The 13,796-nt window shown below is 38.2% G+C and overlaps 1 protein-coding gene across 4 annotated transcripts in view; it reads left to right on the forward strand.

Moving 5' to 3' along the window:
- LOC149921160 (homer protein homolog 2-like) overlaps window positions 1–13,796 on the forward strand; it is a 344,059-nt gene that overhangs the window by 173,624 nt on the left and 156,639 nt on the right. For all 4 annotated transcript variants that reach the window (XM_090163430.1, XM_090163431.1, XM_090163432.1 and 1 more), the window contains exon 2: window positions 8,392–8,548. In XM_090163430.1, the coding sequence (XP_090019556.1) occupies window positions 8,392–8,548 (157 nt within the window). The remainder of the gene's footprint in view (window positions 1–8,391; window positions 8,549–13,796) is intronic.

Genomic DNA, 13,796 nt, shown 5'->3' on the forward strand with positions numbered 1-13,796 from the left:
AAACAATATCCTCAATATTATATACGTGATATCTTGAAGGTTCCGCGAGTATTTACTGATCGAAAATGTTCTATGGTAATTTAGCATTTAAATGAGAGTTAGAAATTTAGAATCTTGCATTAAATAAATAAAAATAATATTTAGTTCAGTCTAAAAATAATATTGTCTTACGACTTCTACTGCATCCAAAAGATTCTAGTTTTTGATTTTTCCAATTATTTTGTTTACCCGTGGCGTCAATTTTCAAACGCGTGTAATTTCATGAAAAATGATTTTGTTTTCAACGACCAAACGTTATTCTTATGTTTTTGACGTCGCTCTACATTTTTCTCATTGGCAAAATTTGACGAGCTCCAATACATCAAAATTTATTTGTTCAAAATTAATTTTTTTTTAAATCGATAAACATTATGTACAACAATGGCCCCCGGTACTGACAATTAACACAAAAATTTCAAAATTCTAACTACAACGGTTATTGAGAAAAATCACTTTTTCGAATAATAATGGACACCCTGTATATGCAATTTTATTTTTGAATTCTACGAATACAAGTAATTAAGATTATTTTAAAGTGTTAAAATGACACTTCTGATAACACACATGTTTTCTCATAATATCAACTATAATCTAAATTGAAATTTTAACGCGTCAAAAGTTTAATTTTTAATTAATACTGTAAAATACTAACTCACAATTTTTTTAAAAAAGTGGACTAGCCTGTGGGTAAATGTTTCATATTGAAGGCAGTTTTGTATATGTAAAGAAAATATAGCCAAAGTCGCGGTGGATGATACCAATCGCGAGTAGTAATAGTGAAACCATTTCACCTTTAAATAGGTCTTGTCAAACTAAATAAATAAATCTGTATAAAAAAGTGACAATCATGAGGACCCTACCGACCAGACTTTCCCGTCAAACCACTTTGTGATCAGCGGCCAACTCCGCGTAACCTTAAGCCAGAGATGGATTAGACGCAAGTTGCTCTGCTGAAGGGTCTAACCAGTCTAAGACGTCAGCCAATATTGATATTGATATTTAATGTATTAGAAAAAAAAGGAAGATGTGATAGATATTTAAAGTATTAGAAAAAAAGGAAGATGTGATAGATATTTAAAGTATTAGAAAAAAAGAAAGATGTGATAGATATTTAAAGTATTAGAAAAAGATGTGATAGATATTTAAAGTATTAGAAAAAAGGAAGATGTGATAGATATTTAAAGTATTAGAAAAAAGGAAGATGTGATAGATATTTAAAGTATTAGAAAAAAGAAGATGTGATAGATATTTGAAGTATTAGAAAAAAGAAGATGTGATAGATATTTAAAGTATTAGAAAAAAGAAGATGTGATAGATATTTAAAGTATTACTAATATTAGATAGTAATATTAGAAACTAACCAAGAAATTACTAATATTAGAAACTAACCAAGATATTACTAATATTAGAAACTAACCAATAAATTACTAATATTAGAAATTAACCAATATATTACTAATATTAGAAATTAACCAAGATAATACTAATATTAGAAATTAACCAAGATAATACTAATATTAGAAATTAACCAAGATAATACTAATATTAGAAATTAACCAAGATAATACTAATATTAGAAATTAACCAAGATATTACTTATATTAGAAATTAACCAAGATATTACTTATATCAGAAATTAACCAAGATATTACTTATATCAGAAATTAACTTAGATATTACAGGTATTTGAAATTAACATAGATATTACAGATATTAGAAATTAACTTAGATATTACAGATATTAGAAATTAACATAGATATTACAGATATTAGAAATTAACATAGATATTACAGATATTAGAAATTAATATAGATATTACAGATATTACAGATATTAGAAATTAACATAGATATTACAGATATTAGAAATTAATATAGATATTACAGATATTAGAAATTAACATAGATATTACAGATATTACAGATATTAGAAATTAACATATATTACAGATATTAGAAATAGTCGTAGATTTAGAACATATTGAGAAATATCGCTAGATCTTTTAAAACACTTGTTCCGAAAAACATGAATTGAGTGTTATTTTTAGACCAATGTATCGAAACCCCCAAAGATTAGACGAAAGTGGGCAAACTCTCAAACTGTCATAAGATAAAATGTAGACCCGCATAATAGATTGTCTAAACAAAGGTTGAAATTACCCTGGGGCCATTTTCGTGAAAATATAAACGCAATTTAGCTAAAGTTAATGACGTTTAAACAAGCCATCGGGCATTATATAGGGAAGGGGTTTTGTCGATTCCCAGCGGAGTGCAGGGTGGGGCTACCCTACCAATGAAAGAAAGAATTCCGAAGTTGGTTTGTTCGTCCAAATTGATGAGCCAGTTTGGAGTTATTGACATTCATTGGCCCCAGAGTGGGGTAAAGCAGTCCACGCCATTCTAATTAACCTCTAACTAATTGGCTGAATTTGCAAACGCACCATCCCGATTATTTCCCCCTTTACCGCCTTTGTGTGAGCGACTCGCGATGATTTTATTTCTTTGGTGATCGACCCGCTGGTACTTATTCATTTCCCCTCCTACGCGAGACTTTTGCTGTATGTCAATGTCTGCCATTTTTAACGACAGGTCATTTATCCACCTTTTTTAAGTTACGGTAATTGATTTCCAAAAATCTTTATTCAACGTGGTTGTAGCGTTAGTTTTGTTATTGAACTGCTATTAGATCCTATTCAAACGAGGCGTACCAACACGATAAAACCAGGTTTAATAAACCAAAGAATGGCGAATTTAAAGAAAATACAAATCTTACGAAACTAAGGGAAACAAATGGTAATTGGCTTAATTTAAACTGATCTAGACCTCAGCCGTGCCCCAGCCTCGGTACTTCTCCTAGTACACCAGAGTGCTGCGGGTGGAACACTTCTACAGGCGCTGGTAGGCCACAAATAGACCAATGGCAAAATCAGTAATTAAATCATTTAATCCGTTAAACAAACTTGTGCTCTCTAAAGATCCTTAAATATTGGCGCGTGACTATTATATGCAGTTAAGGTGATTTAAACGTATAGTTAATTCCCAAGAATGCTCCTATGATATTTTCCAAATGCCTATTTTAACAAATTGGGTCAAGCCACATTATACTTGGAAATAAAAATTTATTTCCAATGATTGGCGGAATTTAAATTATTACATTTTTAATTGGAAAAATTAATCCACAGACTTTGTTTAACCCTATAGTTATTTGTTAGTGGTCAAATAATAATCAGCTAGGCTAATACCCAAGGCACCACCTTAGGCCCAAGTCATCTAGCGACTTTCAATGTCATTAATTCAGGTGGTCGGGTTATACCGCGTAGGAGGGTGGTACCACGCGAGCTATCAACTTCCCAATAGGTAATATTGATTAAAAAATTACCTAATGGGCTTGACTTCCCCGGTTATACTCAAAGCACTAATGTGACTTATAGTTAAGTGTATCATAAAATATATCTATAAAATATTATAACGTTGCAGAGTCTGCTTTAAAGACATGATCCACCCGTCCGTCTTGTCACGCCTTATCAAATAGTTACTTTTGAAATCACAAAGTTGATTTCGAAGTGAAAAAAGGGTAAAAATACCGGATTTTTTTCCTCCGTAATATCGCCTGAAATGACGAAGAAATAGACTCATTTTCGTAGCGTAAAAGCGATCGCCATTTCGCGTGTTACTTAGTCGTACGAGACTGGGCACGTTTCGGGCCAAAATTCTAGTCCCTTTTTATTTAATCAAGAATTAATGGCAAAATGTGATTTTTCCCAATGATTTGGGGGTAAATTATTCGCGATGAAAAAACCCCTAAGTAGGTTTTCTTCCGTGCGGCGTCCATGTAGGGGGAGCCACTGTCGCGAGTTGGGCGGTGCTGCGAACCGCGAGACACGTAGCCACTACCATTTTTACTCTCTCAGCTACGTTTTTTGTTAGCCGAGCCACGTGAATGGTCGTGAAATGACCAACCGGAACTAATGTTAGGCGACTGAGGCCTGCTCGAAGTTGTAACGTTGGTGACCTCTTGATTCGCCATTATTCCTTTTAGAAAGTTTTTGAATAATTTTAATGGTCCCGTTGCACGTAGAGACCCCCCTCCTCCTTCGTATTTACACCCACTTTGACAATTTTTCTTCCAAAAACGTGACGAGGAAGTATTTTGGAGGCGCCATTGTATACGCAACAGAATAATCTACAAGCGCTATTTTAGGATGTCGCGCTTCGAAAAAGAGAAAAGAAGGAAAAGGCTTCAAATAATTTTTACTCTATTCGATGGATTTTTAAATGGACAACTGACCTATCTGTAAAGTCAACTTTTTTCTTAGGCAACTTTTCTCTTGATACCACATTTCCCCCTAAAACCACATTTCCCCCTGAAACCACATCTCCTGAAACCACATTTCCCCCTGATACCACATTTTCCCCTGATACCACATTTCCCCCTGATACCACATTTCCCCCTGATACCACATTTCCCCCTGATACCACATTTCCCCCTGATACCACATTTCCCCCTGATACCACATTTCCCCCTGATACCACATTTCCCCCTGATACCACATTTCCCCCTGATACCACATTTCCCCCTGATACCACATTTCCCCCTGATACCACATTTCCCCCTGATACCACATTTCCCCCTGATACCACATTTTCCCCTGAAACCACATTTTCCCCTGAAACCACATTTTCCCCTGATACCACATTTTCCCCTGATACCACATTTCCCCCTGATACCACATTTCCCCCTGATACCACATTTCCCCCTGATACCACATTTCCCCCTGATACCACATTTCCCCCTGATACCACATTTCCCCCTGATACCACATTTTCCCCTGAAACCACATTTTCCCCTGATACCACATTTTTCCCTGATACCACATTTTTCCCTGATACCACATTTTCCCCTGGTACCACATTTTCCCCTGGTACCACATTTCCTCCTGATACCACCTTTTCCCCTGGTACCACCTTTTCCCCTGATACCACCTTTTCCCCTGATACCACCTTTTCCCTTGATACCACCTTTTCCCCTGATACCACATTTCCCCCTGATACCACATTTCCCCCTGATACCACATTTCCCCCTGATACCACATTTCCCCCTGATACCACATTTTCCCCTGATACCACATTTTCCCCTGATACCACATTTCCTCCTGATACCACATTTGCCCCTGAAACCACATTTCCCCCTGATACCACATTTCCCCCTGATACCACATTTTCCCCTGATACCACATTTCCCCCTGATACCACATTTTCCCCTGATACCACATTTCCTCCTGATACCACATTTCCTCCTGATACCACATTTGCCCCTGAAACCACATTTGCCCCTGAAACCACATTTCCCCCTGATACCACATTTCCCCCTGATACCACATTTTCCCCTGATACCACATTTTCCCCTGATACCACATTTCCCCCTGATACCACATTTCCCCCTGATACCACATTTCCCCCTGATACCACATTTACCCCTGAAACCACATTTTTCCCTGATACCACATTTTTCCCTGATACCACATTTTTCCCTGATACCACATTTCCCCCTGATACCACATTTTCCCCTGAAACCACATTTACCCCTGAAACCACATTTCCTCCTCATACCACATTTCCTCCTCATACCACATTTCCTCCTCATACCACATTTCCCCCTGATACCACCTTTTCCCCCTGATACCACCTTTTCCCCTGATACCACATTTCCCCCTGATACCACATTTTCCCCTGATACCTCATTTTCCCCTGATACCACATTTTCCCCTGATACCACATTTTCCCCTGATACCACCTTTTTCCTCAAACGTTGTTACAAATAATACTCGCTGGTCAAACGTTTTTTACAAATAATACTCGCTGGTCAAACGTTTTTTACAAATAATACTCGCTGGTCAAACGTTTTTTTACAAATAATACTCGCTGGTCAAACGTTTTTTACAAATAATACTCGCTGGTCAAACGTTTTTTACAAATAATACTCGCTGGTCAAACGTTTTTTACAAATAATACTCGCTGGTCAAACGTTTTTTTACAAATAATACTCGCTGGTCAAACGTTTTTTACAAATAATACTCGCTGGTCAAACGTTTTTTTACAAATAATACTCGCTGGTCAAACGTTTTTTACAAATAATTCTCACTGGTCAAACGTTTTTCACTAATAATTCTCACTGGTCAAACGTTTTCCACTAATAATTCTCACTGGTCAAACGTTTTTTACAAATAACACTCGCTGGTCAAACGTATTCTACAAATAATAATCACTGGTTTAACGTTTTCAAATATCTCTTGCAAGTCAGAATATATATAGAATGTATAATGTAATAATAATAATAATAATAATTAGCTAGGCTAATACCCAAGGCACCACCTTAGGCCTAAGTCATCAGGCGACTTTTGAAGCCTTTAATTCAGGTGGCTGGGTTACAAACACTGCATATGCTAACTTTAGATCTCTCTGGCGCCTTATGACTGATATTACTGCAAGTAGTAGGTTGTATTGATACTCGGAATACATTTACTTTATTCATCTGCATTCTACATTGCCCACATGGTGGCTGAGTTTTAGCCCTTCCGCCATCTAATTGCCCGCAAAGACAGCTGCCTTTGAATACTTCTCCATATAGTATTTGCCCACGACTCGTGAGCGTTTGAACCCTATCCTCCTGCTGGAATTGATCACGTGAGGGCTGAATTTGAACCCTATCTTGATGCATTAATTGTCCACGCGTGGGCTGAGTTTGAACCCTATCCTGATGCTTTAATTACCCACGCGTGGGCTGAGTTTAAACCCTATCCTCATGCATTAATTGATCACGCGTTGGTTGAGTTTGAACCCTATCACTATGCTGGAATTGCGGAGTGCGCGTTTTAAACCTTCCCCATCTAAGATTGCCCACACGGCGGCTGAGTTTGAACCCTTCCGCCACCCTGGATTTTCTCACACGGCGTAGACTCTCTATTATCGATTTAAAACTTGAAAATTTCGAGTACAGAGCTCCGAAAATGCAACTAGAATGCGAGGCTTTATGCGCCGTTTTGAATAATGACCGATACAGATTTCGCTATAGTGCAAAACGAAACCCCCAATAAAATGCCAAAAGCACTTACCGGGTCACGGAGTGCATTATTCAAATGAACCGTCGTCCCTAGATGGCGTTAGAATCGTTTTTTGGGGGCATCTTAATCAATGCTTGGTTACGTAAAGCCCCAGCGAATAAGCTAGTATTGAGAAAGTAGGAATCCATCGGGGAACCCCCTCGGGCCACGGCATTTGGCAACTCCCTACTCCTCTTCGTATTTTATTTCGTACTTTTTCCGGCCCTTCGAATAACGACGAAGAGCTGTAGAAAGCGGACGGGTACGTGAACGTGAACGTGTGAAAGTTGTTTATATATTCATGGAAATGGGTTCGAAAATTGGAAGGCATTTAAGAAGAAGTTAAATGATCTACCATAAATGCCCAACTACTTTAAAAGTACCCCAAGATCCTAATCAAGATGCAAAACAGTTGTATTTAAACTACTAAATTAATACGTTTCAAACAAATTAATTTCCTTTATGGTGTCAATCTGATTTGCTAGAAAATGGGCGCCATTTTATTTTAATACGAATGCCCTACCCGCAGAGCCACTACGCGGAAGACGGGAAAACTAATTTTCAAAAGGTTAATACTGACGCGCGCGCTGCTGGCACGTGGTTGCCGAGTCGCCATGATTACAGACGGGACTCGGAGGACGCTACTTGTTCTTCTTTATGGTTCCAGAAGAGGGCGGCAGTGGCGCATTAACTAACCTTTTCTTTAAGCTCCCCCCGTCACGTGTGACTAAACTGTTGTTGCCAATTTTCATTTTTCAAAAATCTTATCACAAGTCATTTTTGAAGTTAACTAACCTAATTTAACCTAACCTAATCTTCCCTAACTTAACCTGACCTAACCTAATTTAACTTTACCTAACCTAACCTAACCTAATTTAATTTGACCTAACCTAACCTAACCTAACCTAATTTGACCTAACCTGACCTAACCTAACCTAACCAAATTTAATTTGACCTAACCTGACGTAACCTAACTTAACCTAACCTAACCTAAATTTACTTGACCTAACCTGACCTAACCTAATTTAACTTGACTTAACCTGACCTGACCGAACCTGACCAAACCTGACCTAACCTGACCTAACCTAACCTAACCTTAACACTGAGAAAAACTAGGCCTAGTTTTGTGAACCAATTCTCCGTTTAGTCGCTTCTCCGCTGTCGACAGAGTTTGCGCGTAGTTATAATTATCGGTAATAATATTGTTTGAAGATCATTGGACTTAATTGTACGTTTTTTGTGGTGCTTGCAGGGAACAACCCATCTTTTCTACAAAAGCTCATGTCTTCCACATCGACCCGAAGACGAAGCGCTCTTGGATCCCGGCCAGTTCCTCGGCCATCAGCGTCTCCTTCTTCTTCGACTCCACCAGGAACCTCTACCGAATCATCAGCGTCGAAGGCACCAAGGTAGGACCCGCGACCTTCACCCATTCGCAAATTACTTACGGGGAAACAAACATTTAGAGCGAAGCCATTAGAGGTTCGATTTTAACGCTTTTATTTATTCTAGATGGCGCCAGTTTAAACGTTCGTAAGAAAAATTAAGTCATGATTTATCACTCAGACATGGTGAAAACTATAAACAAAATGCTAGCTTCAATGAAGGAAAAATTACGTGATTTTTAAATTAAAGTTACAAAAAGGTCAACTTGGGAAAAGTCAGCTCAAATAGAAGTACTAAAAAAGGAATATTTTTAACGATTTTTTAATAATTATATATCTAAATTTCAGACTGCTGGCGCCATCTGGTTAGTCGCGGGGTATTTAAAAATCGACTTCTAATGGCGTAACCCCTTGTCAAATTGATGGGCAATTATTTATTTTTACGTGAAAGGTAAAATTAGAATCCACAACCGGGATATTTGGCACCTAGTAAGAAATTTTGTATTAGGCTTGGGAAATGTACGTAATAAAGCCAATATTTTAAATATTTATCTGCCAGTTTACATAAATTAAATAAATTGAGTAGCATCTTATAGATAAAAAGCTGACCTGTACACGGATTTTAAAGAGTTCACGAACTCTTATGAGCACAGTCAGAGGTACGACGGTGTACACCGAGCTCGCGGAGTGACCAACCCTCGAGTACGGTGTATTTAATAATAAATATTCCTCTATCGGTATAATCTCGACTTTTTCGTTAAAAGTGTAATTATAATAAAACTTTTATAGGGGGGGGGGGACTTTCAATTCTTTTAAAATTAATATTTAAACACGAAATTTTAAAAAGCCAAAAGCCAGAAATTAAAATATCGTTACCGCTACACTTTATATGAATAATCAAAACGCAATTAAAATATCAAAAAATTCTGTCAGTACAAAGACATAAGTATTTCGTAGTTTAGGAACTTGTGTGGTTAACCGCAGTTTGAATGCTTGTGTCATGAGTTTCCAATGATTTATTAGCAAAAGGGGGGGAGGGAGAGATAGGGGTAAATTAATTGCATCGGGGGCTATAATGAAGGCTGTACCCTTTCACCCCTATCAACTCTTTTTTTAATCTCATAAGCTTCGCGTTCGCTGTAACTTAACATCCGTCAGGTTGTGGGCGCTTGGAAGGCGGCGACTGTGGCGGTAACAAAGTGTAGCAGCGCGGAGAGTGGGCCGCAGCTAGCGAGCCGGAAAAGGCTCATTTCCGATTTGGTTTTGCGTGGCGAAACTCGCCGCATATATAGCTGACCCGCTTGCGACTGCCCTCTACCGGCGGTTGCTAGCGGTTAATTGTCGTTATGTCATTTGGCTATTTCTTATCGTACTGTGATAATGTTACCCCTATCAATGGCCTCCAAACGCGTCTAGTTTAGTTTTTAAATATAAATTTGACTATTTATAAAGATGCTTCCAAGTTAGCACGGTAAACAGGCTTCTTCCTTTTAACTTATAGAGTGTTCAGTCTTTTGAACGATGTTCTGCCTTTTAGCTTAAAGACCCTTCCGTCCTTTGAACACGGTAATGCCTTTTAACTTATAGAGTGTTCAGTCTTTTGAACGATGTTCTGCCTTTTAGCTTAAAGACCCTTCCGTCCTTTGAACAAGGTAATGCCTTTTAACTTTAGAGTGTTCAGTCCTTTGAACGAGGTCCAACCTTTTAACTTAAAGTGTTCAGTCTTTTGAACGAGGTCCAACCTTTTAACTTATTGTGTTCAGTCCTTTGAACGAGGTCCAACCTTTTAACTTAAAGTGTTCAGTCTTTTGAACGATGTTCTGCCTTTTAGCTTAAAGACCCTTCCGTCCTTTGAACAAGGTAATGCCTTTTAACTTTAGAGTGTTCAGTCCTTTGAACGAGGTCCAACCTTTTAACTTAAAGTGTTCAGTCTTTTGAACGATGTTCTGCCTTTTAGCTTAAAGACCATTCCGTCCTTTTAACACGGTAATGCCTTTTAACTTATAGAGTGTTCAGTCTTTTGAACGATGTTCTGCCTTTTAGCTTAAAGACCCTTCCGTCCTTTGAACAAGGTAATGCCTTTTAACTTTAGAGTGTTCAGTCCTTTGAACGATGTTCTGCCTTTTAGCTTAAAGACCCTTCCGTCCTTTGAACAAGGTAATGCCTTTTAACTTTAGAGTGTTCAGTCCTTTGAACGAGGTCCAACCTTTTCACTTATTGTGTTCAGTCCTTTGAACGAGGTCCAACCTTTTCACTTATTGTGTTCAGTCCTTTGAACGAGGTCCAACCTTTTAACTTAAAGTGTTCAGTCTTTTAGCTTAAAGACCCTTCCGTCCTTTGAACACGGTAATGCCTTTTAACTTTAGAGTGTTCAGTCCTTTGAACGAGGTCCAACCTTTTCACTTATTGTGTTCAGTCCTTTGAACGAGGTCCAACATTTTAACTTATTGTGTTAAGTCCTTTTACAGCTTTAAAGAGCTTTCAATCGTTTGCTCGAGGTACTGCCCTTTAACTTATAGAGGGTCTTTTGAGCAACGTTTTGAATTTTAACTTCAACAGGCAATGGCGCATAAAATACTACCTGGGCTCCTAAGCTGAAGATTTATTAGGGCTCCCTGCTGTCCTCGCCTCTGGCCCACTCCTGTTTAGAAACTTACGGGCCCTTAGGCTTAAACCTGCTCAGCCCATTGATTAATCCGCTACTGTCTACTGGGCCCTTTGAACAACTTTCAAAATAAAATTTTCCAAATCTATAGAACGTGATTAATAACATATCATACTTAATAAAATAAAGAACGCATGCATTTTTCATAAAATTTTAATTAGGTGGTATAATGAGTCTTCTTTCAAACAAGGCTACCAACTCGTAATCTATACTCCCTTTTCAACTGTAGAGCTTTTTAATAACCAGGTTTTATCTTCTAAACTGTACAGTGTTTTTAGAACAAGGTGCTCTCTTTTAAACTGTAGAATGTTTTTAGAACAAGGTATTCCCTTTTAAACTACATAGAGCGTTTTTAGAACAAGGTATTCCCTTTTAAAACTACGTAGAGCGTTTTTAGAACAAGGTATTCGCTGTAACTTAACATCCGTCAGGTTGTGGGCGCTTGGAAGGCGGCGACTGTGGCGGTAACAAAGTGTAGCAGCGCGGAGAGTGGGCCGCAGCTAGCGAGCCGGAAAAGGCTCATTTCCGATTTGGTTTTGCGTGGCGAAACTCGCCGCATATATAGCTGACCCGCTTGCGACTGCCCTCTACCGGCGGTTGCTAGCGGTTAATTGTCGTTATGTCATTTGGCTATTTCTTATCGTACTGTGATAATGTTACCCCTATCAATGGCCTCCAAACGCGTCTAGTTTAGTTTTTAAATATAAATTTGACTATTTATAAAGATGCTTCCAAGTTAGCACGGTAAACAGGCTTCTTCCTTTTAACTTATAGAGTGTTCAGTCTTTTGAACGATGTTCTGCCTTTTAGCTTAAAGACCCTTCCGTCCTTTGAACACGGTAATGCCTTTTAACTTATAGAGTGTTCAGTCTTTTGAACGATGTTCTGCCTTTTAGCTTAAAGACCCTTCCGTCCTTTGAACAAGGTAATGCCTTTTAACTTTAGAGTGTTCAGTCCTTTGAACGAGGTCCAACCTTTTAACTTAAAGTGTTCAGTCTTTTGAACGAGGTCCAACCTTTTAACTTATTGTGTTCAGTCCTTTGAACGAGGTCCAACCTTTTAACTTAAAGTGTTCAGTCTTTTGAACGATGTTCTGCCTTTTAGCTTAAAGACCCTTCCGTCCTTTGAACAAGGTAATGCCTTTTAACTTTAGAGTGTTCAGTCCTTTGAACGAGGTCCAACCTTTTAACTTAAAGTGTTCAGTCTTTTGAACGATGTTCTGCCTTTTAGCTTAAAGACCATTCCGTCCTTTTAACACGGTAATGCCTTTTAACTTATAGAGTGTTCAGTCTTTTGAACGATGTTCTGCCTTTTAGCTTAAAGACCCTTCCGTCCTTTGAACAAGGTAATGCCTTTTAACTTTAGAGTGTTCAGTCCTTTGAACGATGTTCTGCCTTTTAGCTTAAAGACCCTTCCGTCCTTTGAACAAGGTAATGCCTTTTAACTTTAGAGTGTTCAGTCCTTTGAACGAGGTCCAACCTTTTAACTTAAAGTGTTCAGTCTTTTGAACGAGGTCCAACCTTTTAACTTATTGTGTTCAGTCCTTTGAACGAGGTCCAACCTTTTAACTTAAAGTGTTCAGTCTTTTGAACGATGTTCTGCCTTTTAGCTTAAAGACCCTTCCGTCCTTTGAACAAGGTAATGCCTTTTAACTTTAGAGTGTTCAGTCCTTTGAACGAGGTCCAACCTTTTAACTTAAAGTGTTCAGTCTTTTGAACGATGTTCTGCCTTTTAGCTTAAAGACCATTCCGTCCTTTTAACACGGTAATGCCTTTTAACTTATAGAGTGTTCAGTCTTTTGAACGATGTTCTGCCTTTTAGCTTAAAGACCCTTCCGTCCTTTGAACAAGGTAATGCCTTTTAACTTTAGAGTGTTCAGTCCTTTGAACGATGTTCTGCCTTTTAGCTTAAAGACCCTTCCGTCCTTTGAACAAGGTAATGCCTTTTAACTTTAGAGTGTTCAGTCCTTTGAACGAGGTCCAACCTTTTCACTTATTGTGTTCAGTCCTTTGAACGAGGTCCAACCTTTTCACTTATTGTGTTCAGTCCTTTGAACGAGGTCCAACCTTTTAACTTAAAGTGTTCAGTCTTTTAGCTTAAAGACCCTTCCGTCCTTTGAACACGGTAATGCCTTTTAACTTTAGAGTGTTCAGTCCTTTGAACGAGGTCCAACCTTTTCACTTATTGTGTTCAGTCCTTTGAACGAGGTCCAACATTTTAACTTATTGTGTTAAGTCCTTTTACAGCTTTAAAGAGCTTTCAATCGTTTGCTCGAGGTACTGCCCTTTAACTTATAGAGGGTCTTTTGAGCAACGTTTTGAATTTTAACTTCAACAGGCAATGGCGCATAAAATACTACCTGGGCTCCTAAGCTGAAGATTTATTAGGGCTCCCTGCTGTCCTCGCCTCTGGCCCACTCCTGTTTAGAAACTTACGGGCCCTTAGGCTTAAACCTGCTCAGCCCATTGATTAATCCGCTACTGTCTACTGGGCCCTTTGAACAACTTTCAAAATAAAATTTTCCAAATCTATAGAACGTGATTAATAACATATCATACTTAATAAAATAAAGAACGCATGCATTTTTCATAAAATTTTAATTAGGTG

The sequence above is a fragment of the Leiobunum rupestre genome, chromosome 11, assembly GCF_980474605.1.
Source record: "Leiobunum rupestre chromosome 11, qqLeiRupe1.1.hap1, whole genome shotgun sequence".
Classification (NCBI taxonomy): domain Eukaryota; kingdom Metazoa; phylum Arthropoda; class Arachnida; order Opiliones; family Sclerosomatidae; genus Leiobunum; species Leiobunum rupestre.